General features: G+C 53.8%; 7 protein-coding genes across 7 annotated transcripts; 5 read left to right on the top strand and 2 right to left on the bottom strand.

Annotated features, from left to right (window-relative positions):
- Positions 1 to 968: 968 nt before the first annotated feature.
- On the bottom strand, positions 969 to 3,054 carry HER10_EVM0008818 (HK97 family phage prohead protease; the record flags this gene model as incomplete). The annotated part of the gene is made up of 5 exons (XM_035478327.1): positions 969 to 1,454; positions 1,616 to 2,353; positions 2,419 to 2,559; positions 2,625 to 2,857; positions 2,922 to 3,054. 5 exons carry the CDS (start codon positions 3,052 to 3,054, stop codon positions 969 to 971), a joined length of 1,731 nt encoding a protein of 576 aa, XP_035334221.1.
- A 1,054-nt stretch (positions 3,055 to 4,108) lies between these two features.
- Positions 4,109 to 5,900, top strand: HER10_EVM0012294 (beta-lactamase). Its single transcript, XM_035481691.1, has 3 exons — positions 4,109 to 4,905; positions 4,968 to 5,259; positions 5,327 to 5,900. Exons 1-3 carry the CDS (start codon positions 4,381 to 4,383, stop codon positions 5,740 to 5,742), a joined length of 1,233 nt encoding a protein of 410 aa, XP_035334475.1. The 5' UTR covers positions 4,109 to 4,380; the 3' UTR covers positions 5,743 to 5,900.
- A 617-nt stretch (positions 5,901 to 6,517) lies between these two features.
- HER10_EVM0011797 (C6 zinc finger domain-containing protein) lies at positions 6,518 to 9,661 on the top strand. Its single transcript, XM_035481216.1, has 2 exons — positions 6,518 to 6,883; positions 6,964 to 9,661. Exons 1-2 carry the CDS (start codon positions 6,769 to 6,771, stop codon positions 9,570 to 9,572), a joined length of 2,724 nt encoding a protein of 907 aa, XP_035334442.1. The 5' UTR covers positions 6,518 to 6,768; the 3' UTR covers positions 9,573 to 9,661.
- A 139-nt stretch (positions 9,662 to 9,800) lies between these two features.
- HER10_EVM0003675 (formamidase) lies at positions 9,801 to 11,099 on the top strand (the record flags this gene model as incomplete). Its single annotated transcript, XM_035473341.1, has 2 exons — positions 9,801 to 10,568; positions 10,617 to 11,099. The coding sequence occupies exons 1-2, from the start codon at positions 10,140 to 10,142 to the stop codon at positions 11,097 to 11,099; spliced, it is 912 nt and encodes a 303-aa protein (XP_035333866.1). The 5' UTR covers positions 9,801 to 10,139.
- A 72-nt stretch (positions 11,100 to 11,171) lies between these two features.
- HER10_EVM0006278 (uncharacterized protein) lies at positions 11,172 to 15,340 on the bottom strand (the record flags this gene model as incomplete). Its single annotated transcript, XM_035475869.1, has 2 exons — positions 14,555 to 15,340; positions 11,172 to 14,476 (listed from the first exon to the last, which is right to left on the bottom strand). Exons 1-2 carry the CDS (start codon positions 15,084 to 15,086, stop codon positions 11,172 to 11,174), a joined length of 3,837 nt encoding a protein of 1,278 aa, XP_035334041.1. The 5' UTR covers positions 15,087 to 15,340.
- A 921-nt stretch (positions 15,341 to 16,261) lies between these two features.
- Positions 16,262 to 16,855, top strand: HER10_EVM0001905 (uncharacterized protein). The gene has a single exon (XM_035471638.1). It carries the CDS (start codon positions 16,402 to 16,404, stop codon positions 16,846 to 16,848), a length of 447 nt encoding a protein of 148 aa, XP_035333762.1. The 5' UTR covers positions 16,262 to 16,401; the 3' UTR covers positions 16,849 to 16,855.
- Positions 16,856 to 18,124: 1,269 nt separating this feature from the next.
- Positions 18,125 to 19,297, top strand: HER10_EVM0011423 (uncharacterized protein; the record flags this gene model as incomplete). The annotated part of the gene is made up of 2 exons (XM_035480856.1): positions 18,125 to 18,300; positions 19,069 to 19,297. 2 exons carry the CDS (start codon positions 18,125 to 18,127, stop codon positions 19,295 to 19,297), a joined length of 405 nt encoding a protein of 134 aa, XP_035334412.1.
- Positions 19,298 to 20,821: the final 1,524 nt, after the last annotated feature.

Below are 20,821 nucleotides of genomic sequence, written 5' to 3'. Positions count from 1 at the left end.
GTTTGGCAAGTCGCAATGGATTGTGTTGGTGTTGAGGGGAGAAGGGGAGAGGAAGGCGATAGAGTGAGAGTAGAAGAAAGAAAGAAACTAAATTTCCTCCAGCTTGATTGTTGTGCGAGAAAATTTTGAGGCCTCGGCTAAGACGAATACAAAGGATGAGGTGGCTGAATATACCATAGACCCGTTCTTCAGTCGACGGGAGGAAGGAGCTCAAGCGACGTGGTGAATTTGAGCATGAGAATTCACCTTTCGTTCACCGCCTTCATCCATATCGGGTAACCAAAAAATACCACCATTACCGGAAGGTGAGACTCAGCAAGGATCAATGGTTCTGGGTTTATAGCAGTGTTCTTCAAGTTGTATCACAGATAGAGAAGGTTTACATATTTCTGGCAGGCGGTCAAGAGCCTGCAACATGACCTTGAGCTTTTTGATTCTCCTGCTTTCTTGCCTGCCCTCGAAGAGACATGATGTGGCATGACAATATAATGATAAAAAATTGCCATGGAAGGTAATTCAATAGGAGTACATGCTATAAGTCATTTGTGGTATTAAGCTTCTACGCGTTCTATTTGGCCCCTCAGTTGAGCTACCAGAGAACCCTTATCGCCACATGCGAGTGCAGCAAATAGAAGAAAATTACTCGGCATAGGCTAAGGTAAGGTATGTTCTACCATTCATGCGTCTCATTACCTTTGATTCAAGAATCCTGCACCGAATGATTCACTTGGAGTTCCTTTGGTCGGAATCGCCATCACTGTCAGACAAGTCTTTGTCAGGCCGATTGTACGACGCAGCTCCATTGCTCTTACGTTCTGAAAATTGGGCTTTCATATTCAATTCCAACTCAATGGGAAATGTCCACGGTATTCTCAGAAGTTGTTTTCCATGAAGATGCCAAGAACAGCTTCAGAATGACTACTATGAAAGCCTCACCACTAACTCAACGAAAAAGAGTCTCTTACAACTCAAATCCTACTCTTATCCCTCGTATCCTTGACAACATCAAACCCAGTCCACCCATCCAACTTCTCCCGAATCTCTTTGGCATACTGCGGAATTCCACCCGCAAAATTAACCTGCTCAAATGCCTTACCCGGCATCGACCCACCCATATACGTCGACCGCGTCGTCGGGAATAAGCTCGCGTCGCTCAACTCGTTGATTCGCTGCTTCCACGCCTTGGTCGCCTCCGCGGTCGGGTTGACGTACTTGATGCTCTCCCGCTCAATCTTGCGGATGCAGTCGGCGATCCAGCGGCCCTGGACCTCGACCGTCGAGGGCCCGTTGCTCAGCAGCGTGGGACCGTGGGGGCCGTACATGTGGAACATGTTGGGGTAGCCGCTGACGGTGGTGCCGAGGTAGGTGTTTGCTGCGGCCTTCCATTCGTCCTGGAGGTAGGTGTTGTTGATGCTCTTTAGGCCCATGTTTGTCATGCCTCCGGCGGTGATGTCCTAGGAAAGGGTTTGTGTTAGCTTTTGGCGAGCTTGCAACGTTACGTACGCAGGGCAAAGATGTGGTGCTGAAGTCCTTCGTTTTGTGCTTTGTCGCTTTCAACGACACTTGCACAAGATTTCCCTCCTTGCCTCTGCAGATAAAAGAGAAGAAGACTCACAAAACCAGTGGCAATGGCAACCACATCAAAGTCGTACGTCGTCCCGTCCTTCAACCTGATACCCGTCTCCGTGAAGCTATCAATCTCGTTCTTGCTAATGTCGACAACGTCCACATTGGCCTTGTTGAACTGCTCATAGTAGTTCTGCTCCAAGCAAGGCCTCTTGACGCCAAAGAAGTGCGGCATCTTGTCCACCTTTGGCGCCAAAATATCCCTCTTCCTCGCATCCCCAATCCGGGTCCGCACATTCCTCGCCCAAAAGTCGTACGCCTCCTTATTCGCATCCGCATCGAACAGCATATCCTTGTAATTCCCCAACCAGAACCGGAACCCGCCGTGCTCCCACAGCTGCCGATAAAACGCCTCCCGCTCCTCAGGCGAGTCGTCAAAGGTGTTGCGCTCCACCATGCCGTAGAAGAAGCCGCCGAAGCACTTCTCGCGCAGCTGATAGAGGCGCGGGTACCACTCCTTGCCGATGTTCTGCTCCTGCGCCGTGAGGTTGCGCTTGCCCATCGGCACCGCCAGGTTCGGCGTGCGCTGGAAGACCTTGAGCTCGCCGCTCTCGCCGACGGCTTTGCCCCATTCCTGGGAGATTTGGACGCCCGAGGCACCGGTGCCGATGACGGCGCAGCGTTTGCCGCGGACGGGGACGTCTTCTTCGGGCCAGAAGGAGGAGTGGTGGACTACGCCTTTGAATTTCTCGACGCCGGGCCAGTTGGGGATGTAGCGTTTTGAGGCCTAGGTTTTGGTGGTGAGTTTATGGGCGGAACGAGGTGTGTGAGAGTAGAGAGACTTCAACTTACGAAGCCGGCTGCGACGACAAAGTACTTGCTCTTTGCCAAGCGGCCATCGGCGGTCTTTACATGCCATTTGCCTTCGTCTGGTTGGAACTGGGCGCCGGTGACGACGGTATCAAATGAGCAGTCTTTGGAGAGATCCAGTACCTGCGTGACTTTTGTCTCAGCTTTTGTTCAAGTGTATCTCCTGGAATCATATTGTGCGGACTGACCTTATCAACGTGGTCAAAGTACTGACGAAGCTCCTGGTAATTGGGGTAGTTGGTCGACCACGTCCAGTCCTTGAACACCTCGGGCCATGAGAACTCATACTCTGGGACCTCTGAGTCGACTCGGGCACCGGGGTAGCGGTTCCAGCGCCAGGTTCCTCCGAATGAGGTTCCGGCTTCGTAGATGACTGCTCGTAGACCCATCTCCCGGAGAGTCTTTAGCATGAAAACTCCGCCTTTGATCATCATGTTAGTCTTTGAGACTGTGTAGCAAGTAAGATTTGCGGTACGATCACTCACCAAATCCACCGCCTACGATGAGAACATCTACATCGAGATTATCGGCGTAGGGCCCGTCCGTCCGACGACGCTTGGCATAGTCCGTCAGGTCGGTCGCAAATTTCTTCTGCTGGGTAGCTGTAATCGTAGCCATGTCTGGAATGTACAATATCAAATTCTCAGAAGTAAATGTCGAACGATAATGATAATGATATGAAAAGAGTTGAAGCACGATGAATATTATTCTTTCGTCCAATTTCTCCAGATTGCACACAGAGTCGAGGGAGTTCAATGCTTCTTATAGCCTCGTGTGACGACATACTGAAGTCTACCTTATCCAGTTCGTTTCGCCTGAGACGTGTTGCTTTACGTGACATCAGACGACTGCAACGGGCATCCCCAGAGAATCTCCAGAGCACCCTCATGGGGACACTGTACTCCAACATCATGTACGGATACCTTGGAAGAGGCAACCGCAGTTACATCCTCCGCACCAACTTCTGCCCGCATTCGTGGCATTGCATCGATATCCCCATCAAAAGATGCTGGTGTCGTCCGTGGAGGCCGCAGATGCCGAGGCCCTCAGAGCAACGTTGGACGCATAAGGCCGCAGCAGATACTCCAAGAAGTCGACGCTCTCTATCCCGCATCACCCGGCGAGGTTGTACTCACCTCAGACATGCAGCAAAAAACGTCGAAGTCCGCATATCATTTCCCCTCAAACACTCAAACACCAGCCTCGTCGTCGCGTCTGCGCATCCCCGCATCATACCGAAGGGAGGAGAAGACTTCGAAAGGAGGAGCCGCTGCGGATCCGCCCTGCAGGCAAGGCGACGAGCGGATACTGGATGGGAGAGGATTCAAACAAGACGGGATGTCACAGTGAAAATGCGGAGAGCCGCTGCGGCCGTGGAGCGGATCCGCAACTGCCGTGACACTACCGGTACTGTTCTCACCACCGCTTTGCGGGGAAGGCCAAACTCTCAGATTCGCATCGTGGGGAGGGAGGGATGGACCATGTCTCGAGACGAATCAAACTTGGAGAAGTTGATCTGCCCCCCAAGTCCGGAATAGGTGCCGTTCAAAGTGTGTGTTGGTGGTGGTGGTCGTGGTGGGCCGAGGTTGGACGCGGTTCGAATGACTAAAGTACTAAGGTTTGCATCTATTTCGTCAACTTGCGTGCGTTGCGCTTCTTCTTTGGGCCTGCAGCTGAGACGATGGGTCCCCGTATTTAATGCTACCGCACCGACATGACTGCTTTGGAAAAGGATAGGCGCAGATTGCCAAGACGAAGCTCGGCCGAATTGATCATCTCTGTGATCTTCTCATGCGTCTGCTGTGAAATCTGAACTCACTCACTCACACACACCCCTCCTTCCTCACATGAGCCGTTCATCTCATTTATCTTCACACGCCATCTCACTCACTCCATAGAAACTCATATTCAACTCAAACACTCACACTCACATTCACACTCAAAATGCCTCTCTCATCACAAGCAGTCAACGAAATCAAAGGCATCGTAGACAATGCCGTCACAGCCTCCCCCACCGGGATCCCCGGAACGACCGTAGTCGTAATCGACCGCACCGGCACCGAACAATTCGCCCACGCCGCCGGCACCCGGGGCGTCAACTCTTCGGAGCCCATGACCCTGGACAGCGTCTACTGGATTGCCTCGTGCACGAAAATGGTGGTCGGCATCGCGTGCATGCAGCTCGTCGAGAAGGGCCAGCTCAACCTCGATGACGCCGACCACCTGGAGAAGCTCTGCCCGGAGCTGGCCGACATCAAGGTCCTGACGCCCGAGGGTAAGCTCGTGGACAAGAAGCGCGGTATCACGCTCCGCATGCTGCTGACGCACACGGCTGGGTTCGGGTATACCTTCTTTAGTGAAAGGCTGCGCGATTGGAGTCTGCCGGCGGGGATTGATGAGTTCTCGGGGAGTGTGAGGGATATGGTGCAGCCTTTGTTGTTCCAGCCGGGGGAGGGCTGGGAGTATGGCGTAAGTGAAGCTTTGGAAGTGGACATACTATTGAGACCATGGATTCTGACTTGACTTTGTAGGTCGGCATTGACTGGGCTGGCATCGCGCTGGAGCGGGCCACGAACATGAGTCTGAATGACTACATCCAGGCCAACATCTGCCAGCCTCTGGGCCTCAAGAACGTCAACATGATACCGACGCCCTCGATGAAGGCGCAGTTGGCGTACATGCACTACAAGAGGCCTGACGGCAAGTTGGTCCACAGAGACCACCCTCTCCATCGCCCATTGATCGTGCAATCGGAGGAAGAGATCCGCGCCTGCTTCAACAGCGGTGGCGCCGGAATCTTTGCAAAGCCTCAAGAATACACCCGTACGTACTATGTCTCTATCGAAATCACGTCAAACTATCGAATGACTAACTACATGATTCGCTACAGGCATCCTGGCAGTCTTCCTCAACGACGGAACCTGCCCCATCACAAAAGCCCAACTCCTCAAGAAGGAGACAGTAGACGAAATGTTCTCCAACCAAATCTCCAAATTCCCAGACTTTGCCCGGCAGGGCGTCCAGGACGCGAAGCCGGAGCTGACAAACGGGATCCCGGAGCTCTACCCGCTCCCGGGCAACCCGCCGCAGGGCTGGGGCCTGACGTTCATGATCACGGGCGGGCCGACGGGGCGCTCGAGCGGGACGGCGTGGTGGGCTGGGCTGCCGAACCTGTTTTGGTGGTGCGACCGGGAGAACGGGGTGGCCGGGATCGTGTGCTCGCAGATTCTGCCGTTTGGCGACGCTTCGGTCATGGGGCTTTGGGCGCAGGTTGAGGCTGCTGTGTACAAGGGGCTGAGTGCGTGATGCGCTGCCTATGGTGATGAACGGAATGGATGCTTTCAGTCTAGCTAGACACCGTGGTTCCGCGGGGTTTAGCGTCGTTCTCCTGCTGATGAGGCTTGTTTCTAGTCGGAATTTTCGGAAACAGATTTTCATGTATGGATGATTCCCTATTGGCCCCCTTTCATCAGAATGAAGCTAGTAATATGTGAGAAGGTCTTGACCCAATTCCATTGCCAGAGACTCAGTGCATGAGGGATGTCCCGCTCGCCATTGGTTTACCCAGGTGTCTAGGTAGGATGCAACTGCAAGACGACCTCAAAGTGGGCTGATTTTCCCATCAGAACCCTCCTGACGGTTGAAGAATGCAGCCAACGACATGGTAAGCTTCAAGAACGTCTAACCAAACCATTGGATCCCTTGAACCTGTGCATCGTAAGGTTCACCGAAAGCAAAAGAATCCGGGGTTGACAGCTCTCGCTTCCGGAGGATGGGGAACCCCCCCTCCCTTTCTTTTCCCTTCCCCGGATCCCATCCCAACCCCGGTTCCCCCAGACCAGCCAACACCGGACTTGGCACCTGGCACACACCAGAGACGGAATCTCAACACAGAAGAAGAGGATCTGCGGGGGGAAACATGAACCAACTGGCAAACTCGCCGTACTGCGTATGCACCCCGCTTTCTTCTCCTTGCTGACGCAGGCAACGCTAGAGAGTCTAAGAAAAGTGAGAGAAGGAGGAAAAACGCGGGGTTTTGGCGACAGGGACCTCCCCGTGACGACGTCGTTTCGGATGGCCGGGGGATTTGACTGGTCACGAGTTTTGGAACTAGCGGGGATTTTTCTTTGTTGGGGGGGCAAAAGAAACTGGAGACAGCTGGAGGAACCACACCCACCCCTTCTTTCTCAGCTTCGATTGTCTCGAATCTCCGCCTCACAACCTGGCTCAACCTCCACATTGAAATCTCATCTCACCTCACCTTGACACATACCCACCGAATAGTGTGAGAAGCATTGCGATAACCGACGGCAGAGACGATACGCGAACGCGATGAGGCGGCAGAATAGCAGCTGCGACCAATGTCGCAAGGGCAAGCGGGCCTGCGACGCCGGCGCCCTCAAGGATATCCAGCTGTGTCTGGATGCGGACCTTCAATGGGAGGTTGGTAGGTAGCACAGAGTGAATTGAGCAATGAGACAACGAAACACTCTCTCTTCACCACGGAACTAATTCTCTGAGGAACAGACTGGCAGGGCATGAACGGGCCGTGCTCCAACTGTTCAAAGACGCGCAAGTCGTGCACATTCAACTGGGCCCGGTCACAGCAGGCCCAACTCCGGGTCCGAAGGCAGTCCGCCGAGAAGAACGCTGCCGCTGCCGCTGCCGGCGCCGCCTCCGCTTCCGCCGCGCCGAGTCGGAAGAGGGTCAAGTCAACTCACAGCAAGAAGGTCAACAACAACAACGACAGCAGCAACAGCAACAACGCCTCAGTATCGCCAGCGTCGCAAGGTCCATCAGGTCTGAGTGAGGCCCAACTCGCCGAGCTGCAGTCACTCATCCCGGATCATATCGCGTCACTCACCCACGAGACGCCAAGCTCACATGCCTTTGGCGGAGCAGCAGCAGCAGCAGTAGCAAACGACTTTGGATTCCCCCAAAACCTATTCACGCTATCCCCCGCCGACGAGCACCTTACCTTCGACCCATCCGCCGACGACGCCGCCTCGCTCCTCTTCCCCGGCCCCTCATCCCTCTCAGCGCCCAGCTGTCTATCAGATGAGCTACCAGGCTTCGACGACGCCGACCTCGTCTCCATGCACGGCGCCTCGACAATCAGCCTCAGCCCGGACTCGACTTGTTCAACCATGGGCATCAACCCGAACGCCCGCAAGAGGGCGTGGCAGCAGGCGCACGCCATGAACTATGCGCCACATGGTGCCGGTACCGGGATCTCAGAGTACTCGGCCACGCAGGCCATGATTGCGCGGACGAATCAGACGCTCATGACGGATAACCTCATGAAGCTGTACCACGACGTCATGGAGGGCGCGCTCTCGTGCTGGCTGGTCGAGCAGAACTGTCCCTACATCCTAACCCCCACACAGCTGGAGCGCTCGAGTCTCGGCGACGCGCGAGGTCACGACCCGACGCAGATTCATCTCAATCTGCCCAACAGGATCTACCGCCGCGTCTTCAAGCTGGACAAATCTCTCGCCTCACTGGGTCTAAAACCGCTCAGCGTATCCGAAGATCGAAAGGCCACGAAAGCGCTGCATCTCGCCATCATGGCATTCACGGCGCAGTGGGCGCAGGGAAGTCAACGGAGTCAAGCGCGGTACCAGAAACCAAACGGCTTTGGGGAATCCGTGCCGGGGACCGAGCAGGAATTCGACACGGCGCTGCAGATTTCGTTCTGGAACCAGGCGCAGCGGTGTCTGGACGACTGTGCAGGGGTAGACTCGTTCAAAGTGGCCATGGCGGAGCTCCTCTTTGGTCTTACACAGAAGAACCAAGAGAGCGCGGAGGGAATCGGGTGGGAGTTCAACGAAGGGATGGTCGGCCAGAGTCAGCTGGGGTACGATTACACCAACGGAGACGGAAACGAGTGGGAAACGCCGGGTACAAAGGAAAAGGTGCAGACGGCACTGGACGAGGAAGGGTACTCGCTCTACGTCGAGCGCGGCGCGCGGCGCCTACACGTTCTCAAGCGCAGGTCCGAAAACTTTGAGAGGAGGAAGAAAGTAAAAGCACGCGGCATGAGAAACGAGTCGGGGTGGAATGGTGGTAATGGAGAAGATACCCACGGCGAAGAAAAGGCGACAATGAAGATGCTCTTCTGGCTCGCCATCATGTTCGACACCCTATCCTCCGCCATCTCCGACAGACCGCCCGTCGTCTCAGACGAAGACAGCCGCGAGACGACCACAACAAAGAAGCAAGACTCACCGCCCTGCAAAGACGAAGACGACGACGCCATCCCGGCAGCGATCCCACCCCCAGAAAGCTGGAACGACCAATTCATCATCAAACGCAACCAGAAACTCGCGCCCCTCCGCTGGCCCTGCCCCACCGACACCTTCGAGCGCGAACTCCGCGACGCAGCCCCCGTCAAAGTCCTCCTCTTCCGCAAAATCACGCGCATCCAAGCCCTCTCCTCCCGCGGCTCCGCGTCCCCCAAATCCATTGAGGACGCGATCCAAGACGGGCTGGCGGTCTACCGCCACTGGAACATGATGTACGGCCCCCTGTTCCGGGACTGCATCGAGCACCACGACGCGATCCCCTCCAAGATCCAGAGCTGGTACATTTGTCTGCTGGGCCACTGGCTCCTCGCGGCGATGATGATGGCGGATTGCATCGCGCTCGTCGACGAGCAGGGGCTGGGCAGCGCGACGAGGGCGGCGGAGAGAGCGGCGAGTGGGTTGGTCGGGGATTTGAGGAGGGCGAGCGTGCGGGAGGTGTCGGATCTCGCGAGGGCGGCTACCCCGCAGCATGATGTGGGCGGGTTGGGGGTGTTGTTGGATTTTCATCCGGCTGTGAAGGAGGGGGCTTTGCTTACGGAGCCGTGGACTATGGTGCTGATTCGGTCGTTTGCGATGGCGGGGACGTTGTTGCTTGAGGAGGAGGGCGGTTGGTTGGGTGTTGGGGATGAGGTTGTGGCGGAGGCGTTGGATCGGTGTGAGGATTGTGTCAAGGCGTTGTGGTATTTGGGGCGCAAGTCGACTTTGTCGAGGCAAGTCGCTGGGATTCTGGGAGGTGGGTTGCTTGCGGAGCGAGCGAAGGGGTTGAGTGTTGAGGGCATGGTTGGGAGTCAGGATTCTTGGAACGTGTTTGGGCCTGTTGAGATTTTGTGATTTGGGCGGCCTTGGGGGTCCAGGGACGGGCCTTGGGTAATGCAAAAGGTGATTAAAAGGGGAGATAGAGTGTATGTATGTCAAGCTGTGCCGACAACTCATCAGTCAATAATGAAGCTACACAGAAGTATGAATCATGATCACGATGCACAGCTGTTCACTCCTGCTGCTGATTTCAGAACTCAAGCTCCGTACTAACAGATATCTGATATGGTTGATGCCATGACAGAGACGAAGAGGCCATTGATACCAGGTTCGAGGTCGCTCATCAGCTCTATCAGGAACACAAACATGGATCATCTGCCGGAGGGTCGGCAAATACGTACACCAGACCCGCTCCGTGCCGGGATAAAGGTACGTCACTCATCCCTCAAACCCCGTAACCCCGCATCCGACCGCCGATAAGCAACCCCACCCGCCATCAACCTCCGTTCTCTCCCCCGGAAGACCAAGTTCCTCATCTCACCGACAACAAAACAAGACTCACAAAACCATCGAAGCTCACTCAACTCTCCCCCGACCTAAGAATCCACACAGCACAATTCTCACAGCCCTCACTCCAAGAACATGGCCCCCTCCTTCCACATCACATCCGCAAACCCAACCCTCCACTGGTCAAGCAAAACCCCTCCCCTCCTCACCGTGCCCCAAAACCAGCCCGTAACCTTCGACCTCCACGACTCCTCCGGCGGCCAAATCACCCCCTCCACAACACCAACATCCCTCGCGACCCTAAACCTCGCAACCTTTGACCCGATCCACGGCCCCGTCGCCATCACCGGCGCATCCCCAGGCTCCGTCCTCGAAATCGAATTCCTCTCCCTCAAACCCTCTACGTGCTGGGGCTGGACCGCAATTCTCCCAGGCTTCGGGCTATTAGCAGATGAATTCCCAAATCATGTTATTAAGCACTTCCAATGGGACGACGACGCGACGCATATTGTGTTTAAACCAGGTATTAAGATCCCGCTCCGTCCGTTTCTGGGAATAGCGGGGGTATCGCCGGCGGAAGCAGGCCCATTCCCGACGATTCCACCGCTGGAGACGGGCGGGAATATAGATTGTAAACACATCACGGCCGGAACGAAACTCTACCTCCCCATCCGCGTCCCGGGGGCGAACTTCTCCTGCGGGGACGGGCATGCCGCGCAAGGGGACGGGGAAGTCTGCGGCACAGCGATCGAGACGCCTATGAAAGCTACGTTGAGGTTTACGGTGCGTGAGGATATGCCGTACGTTACGAGTCCGCACTATGATACGCGCGGATCGGTATATGCTCGCGGCCATAAGACCGATGAAGGTGGCGTGTATGCGGTGCTGGGTATTGATTCTGACTTGTTGGAGGCGAGCAGGAAGGCGTTGAGGAGTTTGATTGCGTATCTTGTTGCGGAGAGGGGGCTTGAGAGGGAGGAGGCGTATATGCTATGCAGCATTGCGGCCGATTTGAAGATTGCGGAGATTGTGGATATGCCGAATTTTGCGGTATCTGCGAGTATCCCTTATTCTATATTCGAGGATGAGCCTTAATCTACCAAAGTACTTTTACGATGATCTCTCTCTCCATACACTCGTCATTCGTGGAAGACTCATACTTCTTCATCAATCAAGCACGCTTTCCTTCCTGAAAGACCCTGCCGAAGCCCTCTTTGAGCTCCTTCTAACGCCCATATAATTAAACGCCGGATCGCCCATCACGCCAACCGTATAGTGCCTCGTCTGGTCGCACTCCCTCCTAAACCATCCCAACCGGAAGTATAAACCGTGCATATGCCCGTGTACTTCATCCGACGACATCATTTCGGAACCAGGCGGCAGATGCGCTGCCGCGTTAGAGTTCCGAAGCAAGCTGGCTGCTGCGGCGATACTGTGGAACCCGTCCGGCGCGAGACCCCTCGCATCCATATCTAATAGCCAGCTATCCCCGCCCCCGCAGCGCCGGATCAAGGCCGACACCAGCGCCCAGATGTTGAACAAGATGACGGCGCCCAGGATACCTACCACGATGTACGTGATGGTCGCATTCTGTACGAGCCGGCGGCGGCCATTGTCATATACGGTCGCCTCCACAACCGGGGCCGGTGTGGGTCCACTCTCGGCGGTGATGGGTTTGCGGTTCACGACGTTGGCGAGTTGCGCCGAGCTGAGGGCGTAGTTGTGATATATGTTTTGCATCACGTCCGCCTGCTGTCCCTCGTCTCCAAACGCCGACATATCCAGCGTCCCATACGGTTTGATCAGTGGTCGGAAGGGACCCTCCACCCCTTTGAACTGATCTCCCGTGCCGCCGAGATCGACCTCTGGATACATGGCAAACCAAGTGTTCAGATCAAGCGTGGGGTCTAGGGGCCTCATGGACACCATGTCTGGTCGTGGGGGGTTCTCCGGGTCGATGGCGAGGCGGCCTTCGGAGAAGATCAGATTCGTTTCCGCGTCGACTTCGACCCAAGAGTATTTACACGTCCAAACGGCGACAAAGGAAAAGTTGTTTTGGGCCGGGTCAAATGCTCCCCAAACGTAGGTAGGGTACAAAGCCGTCGTCAAGTTTGAGTGCGCCAGCTGGCTCTCGAGCATGCAGCCGTCCACGACTGGGTTCGCTTGCGTCTGAAGCATGCCTGAAAAGTATATGCTACCCAGCGGATCGGCCGGGTCAGTCCCACCAAGGTCGATGTCTTTCTTGATCCTTGTAGGTTTGTCATTCCCAGGATCACAAAATGTGACAACAACGGCGGCGTAATACGCTATTGTTCCGTTTGTCGTGGTAGTGTTATAATGGCTGATGTCGTACGTATCCTCGCTGAGCTGGGTGCACTGTGACTCAACCTTGGTCGCTGGTGTTGTGATTGCGACAGAAAGGTTCTTGGATGGGTCGAGGATTTCGATGCTTTCGAAATCGTGGAATAAAAGATTGTCAAACGTGTTTTCCGGGTAAGTTAAAGAGCCTTCTTCCCGACGGGTCCAAAGACCATTGAACATTTCTTGTTTCGCTGTGTATTCGAGGTCGTACCCAACGTTTTCTCGTATTTGAAACCAGGTCTTTTGTTGGAATTGAGTCGATGTCGACCCGGGTATGACTTCGACTGTAAAGATGATGGAGACAAGGGAAGTGAGTACCCCGCACACGAGGGCCAGGCTTTGAGAGACCGTGACAGACCAGAGCCGGTAACGGAAAGAGTAGTACAGCGCGCGTAGTCCCAGCATGTCCAGGAGAGAGCGGTCAAGGTCGCAAGAGTTACACGTGGCTCTAGAAAGATGGTAGAGAGTCGCAAGATCACGATATGACCAATCGCAAGAGGTAATGTAGAGGGACACTCCGAGTGCTATGGTTGCTGGGAAGGAAGTCCACATTAGGTGTAGATAGCCGTCTTCTTCAATAGTTGCAAGTCCATCTGATGTCTCGGAATATCGGAGGGTGACAATAAGACTACTCGCCAACAGCATGGTGAAGATACAGAATACTATGCGTGATGTCGTTTTCAATACCAAAGGCGTGAAGGCGCCGCTGTTCCAGTCCGGCGATGGGCCTTTGATTTCTGCAGCCCGGTTTGCGATGCCGGGGTAATTACTGAGAAACATTGAATTCCCGAGGAGTGTCGCCGGATCGCGGTGCCAGACCGAGGTGTCGTGATAATAACGCCAAAGCAGAAAAGCAGTGATAACGGCGTTGAAAATGAAGAGCGCGATCATCGATAGGCAAAGCTTGGGGTTGATGGTGAGGCGAACGATCCGCTGCAACGATGTACCACTTCCACTGGAGCTTTGCTTCTGTCGAAGGTGGTAGTGGCTAGCGAATGGTCCAAGTCGTTGTGTAATGTTCTGGGAAGAATCTTGCAACATGTCGGTCGTTACAACGTCTGGAAACTCGGTAGTCGCGTGGCCCCTGAACCTAAGATCAACACTAAGCGGACCAGTCCACCCCGAAACTGTATCCGCGTGCCAGATGTCCTTGGGCGGGAGTGAGTTGTTGAACATTGTCATGATATTTGGCGTGGACAACGGTCGTCGCTCATCATAGACTGCCATCACTTTTGGCTTCACTCCATCGTCAGTGACCTGGACTTTCGACAACCAAGCGTGCGGCTCGCAGATTACAGCGGCCGGTGGATGGAGATACTCAGACGAGTTATCGCTCTGTAGCTTGAATACCCCATTGTAGTATAGGAAAGCCGGGGCTTGTAAAGGCAATGCAGAACAGGGTCGGCCGACATTTGAATCCGTTTGCAAACCCCAGAATGTAGCATTCAGTCTCGGCGAGGGCCAGGCGTCGAAATGCGGGACGATAACTGGTTCTTCGCAACCATCGAATTGAAGCTCCACGGTGAAGTTCATGTATAAGCCCCTGCCCTTATAGTTGGCGATATTGTGCTGTTCCAAGATTGCGTAGGAGTTCAACTTAACGCATTGGGTATCTAGGAAAAGCCCATCTATGGTGGCCGTTACTGGGTTGGCGACAGTTCCTCGACTGAAATCACTCCCGGTGAAAAACGTTTGAAACGCGAAACCTTCCGCGACCCCATATGGATAGTCGACGTTGAAGTCGTATTGTGCCCTTGCCCTGTAGTAGATGCTCGCGTCCGGCGTGTATGTGGTTTCTGGTGTCACCGAGTCAAAGGTGTCTTGTAAATGGATGTCGACAGGGCGTGTAACTTGGAGTTCCGTGAGGCTGTACAATCCAGGGGCAAGGATGATTTGGGCCTTGAGCAAGGCAGAAATGAAAGCCACCAGGAAAACAAGATAATGCCTCCGACGAAATGACCGGGAGAAAACAAGAGGTAGAAGCATCGTGGTGTAGTCGAGTGCTAGATCACTTTCTTCAAGCGAGGGACCCGCACGTAGAGAAGTCCAAGGCATATATAGCATAGCTTGCAGCTCGACTCTGGCCCAGAAAATGGTCAAAATCGTAAGAACTAGACAGCAAAACATTAGACAGTCGAACGGGTTGGAAATCCCTGGAATAGGAGTCAAGAATACAGCGCACTACTTACATGCAGTCGGCCCAAATCGCCACAGATAAGTATGCAATAGACTTTGACGACTCTCGAAAAGCCCACTGTTGTTGGCTGAGTACCACAGCATGACAGCCAGCGCCACGGCAAGGAAGAGGAAGAGGCTGGCGAAGATTGCTAGCACAAGTGGACGTAGCCAAGTCGGGCGCCATGAAGCTGTCACGCATCCTTTTTGATTGCTCTCCTCATCGATGCCAGCGACTTTAACATTCTCAGTAGCCTTTAACAAGCCATGACTGGCAGTGGAATCTGTGTAGGAGGTGCTGATCTGTGATTTTGAGGAGGGCTCGATGGATCGCGAGGTGTTTGAAAATTCGGACTCTGCGTTTGCAACAAGGGTTGTCTTTTCGCGAGGCTTCCATATGTCATTATTGCTGGGCGTACCGCTTGATGTCTCAACGTAAATGGGTTCGTAGCTGAGGGTCTTTGGCGAGATAGGTTTCCGACGGATGGTATATGGCTTCTGGCTTTTCTTCCAGTGCCCCCGCGGAATATCGTCGCGGTACTCCATTCTTCTCACAACTCTTCGATAACAATGCTGACCTCTTTTGACACACAGCCAATGAATCCTGCAGAGGCCGAAAGAGACGAAGAACCGTTTACCGCGGAAACCAGCTGCGTTTAGGGGCGGGTTGAATGGTTGTCGCCATTTTGTATGTATGAGCCATACGGCTCAGTGCCGCGGGCCTGCAGGACCAAGCTGTGGATTCATTGGCCTAACATGAAGAATGCCTCGAGATCTTCAATCCTCCACCTGAGGTTGTAATAATGCAACCTAGGCGGGGATTAAGCGCCGATGCAGGTGGGAGGCTCAGCAAGAGCACAAGAAGACCCACCACCCCACCAAGCTGATGGACTCTTCAGGAATAGAGCAGAAGGCGACTAATTGCTTGACGCGTCTAAGCAAGAAATGTAGTGGGTGGAAATAGACGCAGATATGACTGGGTTGATGAAGCGGTCAGCCGCTTGTCGTTAATCAAAATGAAGAACGTGAGCTCGCTGGAGCGGACGCTGGTGCGTCAACGGCCAACTGCGGCCGGCTTGATGTGGCTTGATCATCATGGATCTCCGCCTCCTTGTCGGAAGGATGCGTTTCGAATTCACTGTTGCATGATCTGATTCAACAGATTGGGACTTTGGTGATTGGGGGCTGTGTTGGTTGTTGATTGTTGGAAGTCAAGAGTGGGAAGCTGCATGTTGGTTGTTGGTTGAACTGCAACGCTCACTGCCTTGGTTTCCAGGTTCCTAAAAATATCGAGGCCGACTGTGACCCACTCCCGAGCCGATGAGTGGATCCAATGGAAGCCGAAAAGCGGCACCTCGATTGTTGGAATTCGGAAGGTACGGGGTTTACCCCGCAAAGCAAAGCAGCTTCCGAGAGCGCCGCATTCCAGAGTGTCGATGACCGCCGCAAAACTCAGAAAGCCGAGGCAACTCCAATCTGCACAACCAACGGGCTTTTCTTACCGTGTAAGGCAATGAAGACCCGACGGACCTCTCGGTCTAGAAGTCCGTCTCGGCTGATAAAGAGCGCCGAGTCCGGGCGATCTATTGCTAACTGCATCTTCCTTTCGGTTTACCTTACCAATCAGCAGATCTTCCTGACTGTGTTACGCTCCGAAGATGACTGCCGAGATGGGATCACTCCGTCATAACGAAATAGCGTCAACTTTGATCCTCTTAAAGGTTCCAACGCCTGCCAAAAGGCTCCAAGACTTCAATGAGGCAACTGAAGGGCACAATGAGATATAAAAGAGACTGTCACCCTCATAGTCTGGCCGTAACTGCCGTTCATCTCAACATCTAGTACATCACACTCGCCAAACATGACATCCGAAGAAACCCTCCCCGAAAGATGGGTCGCAGCCTGGTCCACCGACGACCCGGCCGCTTTTGCGCAGCTCTTTGCGCCGAACGCCGTCTACATTGACCACGGCTCACAACTCCACGTGACCCGGATGGATAACCACCACCGGGTCTGGCGCAACGCCGTCCCCGACTTCACAGCGGTGCTGGACCCATCTACGCCCATTTGGTGGGCCAAGAAGGATGGCGATGACGGGAAGACGAGGACGACTTGTGTGTTTAGGTCTCTGATGAATGGAACGTTTTTGGGATCATTGCCGAGGAAGGCGGCGACGGGGGCGGAGTGGTGTTTTGTGGCGATGGTGTGTATGGAAATTGAGGATGAATTGATCTTGAAGCTGGATGAGTTTTATCGGGATAGTTTTGAGAAGGGTGTACCTGTGGATCAGTTTCTTCGAGATGCGTAAAGAATGGGACGACTTTGTCTTGATGCTTCTTCTGTGGATCTCTCCCCTTGGTGACAATCTTCCACAGTACCTACCTACTTCATAGTCGAGTTCCATAGCTTGTCTCCATCGTGTCAAGTTTGCAAGCCTTGTACCGCAAATGCAATCTCTCTCATCCATTCACTCGATACATAGATGTGCAGCCATCACCAGATCCGGTCCGAACAATGAGTCTCGATTCTCTTCCATTGGTTTCTCAAAGAAGAGCAGCAGAGTGGGCCAGTGGATGGAGCCTAGACCGTTGCGGTGATTGAGGCCGGAAACAGACAGCGCCAGGGCCAAATTAGGGGTGGACCAGCGGCACAGCGGCAGTGGGCGGCTCGCTAGGCCCGCCAACCGACGGGGGCAGCGGCGCCATCCAATTTGGGACTGACGATAAGGACACGTGGAGCGCGATAAGACATGCTGTGGGGCCACCTTTAAATTTGTGTTTACCTCTGGCTGGTACGTACTGCCTCTAGTCCACCACCACCACCAGGGAACCCCAACACTTCGAATTGAACGGGCACACAAACCGCCGGCTTCCCTCTCCGTCCCTCGTCTCTTTGGTTCCTTCTCCCGCAATAAATGTGGCCACTTGTTCAGTGTCGTCTTGTCTTTATTATCGGCTGCAACCTTGTTTAATTATCAAGCCTTGTCTCTTTAACAAACACTCGCTCGTCCCTTGCTTTCTCCCCCTCGTGGCACCAAGACATTCTCCTACAAACCCTACAAACTTCCGTACGGATATCAAATAGCGTTTACTCGCAGCACACGCGCATTAATCGCAATCACCCACAACCAAAACATAATCAGACTCGAGTCACACTATCACAGCACCGGAAACCGGGGCCCCAAACCAACCCGCTGTCGCTTCAACGCTTTGCCCCTCCTCGCGTGAGAGTCTCGACTCTCCCCGGAACCCCCCTGGCCACCTGATCATCGCTCCCAGCCCCCATCTCGCCCTCTTTCGCGCCCTCGTGGCCCTGGAAGTGGCACTCGCAGAGTCGCAGCAACACCTCATCCTTTGACCCTTTCGTTTGTCAATCGTCGTCAGTCACACCGCAACAACCGCTTGCTGCGCGAGTATCCGCCTCCAAACAGCACACTACTGCACCTACGCTCTCCAGAGTCCAGACTTCCCACCTCTCTACTTTTTTTTTCGACCTCTTTTACCCTGCATTTCTGCAGCAAAGAGAACCACGTCAGGTCTCACCGCTACGTCAACGGCATCGAAAAAAAAAACCTGCAGCCCATCATGTTCGCCTTCCTGCAGACCCTGCTCGAGTTCAACTCCCACGTCACGCTGTTCCAGCGTATGATGTTCCTGTTCTCCTTCTGCCTTTCTGGCATCATTCTCGCGGTCCAGGCGTCGCAGGCTGGGGAACCGGATCATTTGCGCATTCGCTGGACGCGCTTGACGGAACAGAGTCGGTGAGTTTACTTTTCTTTGCTTTTGGTCTCTCTGTCTTTCTCTAGTCTACGGATACTCCCTGCATCGCCGTCTTGTCAACGAGGCGGCATAGTTCCAGACATCTATCTGAACTCCCTCTCGTCTGAACTATGAATGATGAGCGTCAAACTCAATCAAATCCCCCAATCCATCCCTCTCTACGGAGCAGCTTTCCCCTCCCTGCTTGCTTTCTTTTGGTTCCCGTCTACTCTCTGCACCTATCGTTTCAATGCGCATTACAAAATCTCCCCTCTCCCTTGTCTCTTTGACTTTCAAACTTCCGTGCGCAGGAAACCCGGCAGGCGGCAAGCGCCAATCTGCATCTGCAAGGCTTGCCCAAGGGCCCCAAGGGCCCCAAGGCCCCCCAAAATCCCACCATCAGCGCCACCTGGTTCTTCCATGCGACAAGGTTTCAAAGAAGAAAACCCCCGCAATTTAATCATTTCCCTTTTATTTTTGGGGACAAAGATCCAACACCCAACTCATTGAACGGACGGTTCCACGAATCCACGGACGATCGCAAACGCGCTAGCTCCAAGGTTACCTTACCTTGTTTTGCCCGTCCACATTTCATTTTTCCAAGGCAGCTGAGGGGTGGGGGGTGGTACCGTGGTAGTACCAAATCGGTCCAGCCCATTCATCTAGCACCCACCTCGACCCTTTTTTATAAGACCAACGCCATGGAACCACACTAAACCACACGTTCGTGACCTCTTTTTTCTTGTTGCTGACCTGTTCCCCATACGCAGTCCCTACTGGTACACCTTCTACGTCACCCAAGTCTTCCTCTTCGTCACTGGCGCCTACCCCATGCTCTACGACAAGATGACCATGTACATCGGCAGCGGCTACGAGGAGCAGATCCTCAACATCATCTGGGTCGGTCTGCTCAGCGTCGAGGCCCTCATGGTCGCTGGCGTCGCTGGTGTCGCGATTACGCGCAAGTTCAAGGGTGCGCCGAAGCAGAAGACGAACTGAGGTCGCGCACGTGTGCATACTACGAGATTTTATACCCTTATCTTTTTGTTGCTGTTGTCTATATTCGAGATACATCTATCCGTCCTCCTACCAGGGGAGACGAAGAACATACCTTTTTGGGCGAAAGATATCATGCCTGCATATATTGCATCTATGGAGTCGGGGGCTATTTTGAATATACCTTTTTATCGCATTGCGCTCGCTTGTCCTTCAAGTGTGCCATCCCGAGTGACCGACGGTCATTATTCCACCCACGAAGAACGATGAATCGATCCAAAAGACAACCAGATCCAAAAACGAAAGATCAGACACACGGGCACCGAGTCCCAAGCATACAAAAACCAGCTTTCGAAGAGTCCAGCCTCGAATTGCTACAAGATACCCACGACCTCGCCCACATCATACCTCAAGGGAAGGTCACGAGAGAACGATTGAACGAAGAAACGAGAATGTGAGGCGCGAGAGCTCCACGCAACGAAACCAAGATAGAGGATGGGCCTCAGTTAAGGACCACCACCCCGCCGCTAGCATGGAAACATTTAGCCGCCAAAGGGAACCAGAAACGGGCATCGGGGGGATTTTAGATACCAGGAGGGCTTCGCTTCGTCTTAACCGGCAGCCGCAGTATGGCAACAGGCCCGGCTAAATACCCGAGCGGATTTACGATGGATGGGAAAAGACGCGCCCCGCGGCTATTGACCACAAGGGGGTTTCCGGGTCACATCAACCCCAAACAACGTCAATAGCATCGATTCCACGAGGAACCTCTCCCTCGGGAAGCAAGGACTGAAGAGCCATGTCCTCGAGATTCTAACATTGAATGACCAACTACGTTGGCTCTGTGACTTGGCGTCTCATGCCTTGAAATCATCGATAATACTACCAAATTTAAACCATTCCTAAGGTCACCTAAGAATTCCGTGATTGATGTTTGTGCTCTCCACGTGATAAAGTGCCATGCATACAGCATGTTGCTTAATTGAGGCGTACCTTTCAGTGCGTGAGAGAAATGCCCTTCGGCGGGGATTAAATTGTAGTGAAATCCAATCCATTTGAATCCAATCCATTTGAATCCAGCCCATTTGAATCCAGTCCTTGAATAACCCCGTCATTGAATAACCGAGTTTCCGATGCAGTAGGCGTCGTGCAAGGCTTTGAAGGGCATCTGCTGCCGGTGTCTGCATAAGCGAGATCCTCCAAGGGTCAATGTGCAACACTGCTGTGAGATGGCTACTGTTGCCAAAGTCTGTATGAGAGACGTCCTTTGGGGGGGTTAAAGTTGCAGTGAAAGCTACCCGCATTAGAGCTGCATACTGCTTTAATATGCAGAAAGCAGCCCGCATTAGAGCTGCATACTGCGTTAATATGCAGAAAACACGCTTAGCTGTGTCAGTTTATCTGATTCTGATAGGATGAGCTGACCCCGAGTAATACGAGGCCCCTTCGGTGTGGTTCGAAATGCAGCCACAATGCACATTGGAAGGGTCAGCAGCTGGTAGTTTTTCTACTTGAGCTACGCTGAGC

Source organism: Colletotrichum scovillei (assembly GCF_011075155.1).
Source record: "Colletotrichum scovillei strain TJNH1 chromosome Unknown Contig00005, whole genome shotgun sequence".
NCBI lineage: Eukaryota > Fungi > Ascomycota > Sordariomycetes > Glomerellales > Glomerellaceae > Colletotrichum > Colletotrichum scovillei.
The sequence above is the reverse complement of the archived record's forward strand: the minus strand, read 5'-3'. Positions and strand labels throughout refer to the sequence as shown.

Bases quoted from the DNA above. Each gene is read 5' to 3' on its own strand.
- HER10_EVM0012294 (XM_035481691.1), top strand. From the start codon at position 4,381: ATGCCTCTCTCATCACAAGCAGTCAACGAAATCAAAGGCATCGTAGAC. The intron at 4,906-4,967 runs GTAAGTGAAGCT...TTGACTTTGTAG, and splicing joins GGGAGGGCTGGGAGTATGGC to GTCGGCATTGACTGGGCTGG. The intron at 5,260-5,326 runs GTACGTACTATG...GATTCGCTACAG, and splicing joins AAAGCCTCAAGAATACACCC to GCATCCTGGCAGTCTTCCTC.
- HER10_EVM0011797 (XM_035481216.1), top strand. From the start codon at position 6,769: ATGAGGCGGCAGAATAGCAGCTGCGACCAATGTCGCAAGGGCAAGCGG. The intron at 6,884-6,963 runs GTAGGTAGCACA...TCTGAGGAACAG, and splicing joins GGACCTTCAATGGGAGGTTG to ACTGGCAGGGCATGAACGGG.
- HER10_EVM0001905 (XM_035471638.1), top strand. From the start codon at position 16,402: ATGACATCCGAAGAAACCCTCCCCGAAAGATGGGTCGCAGCCTGGTCC.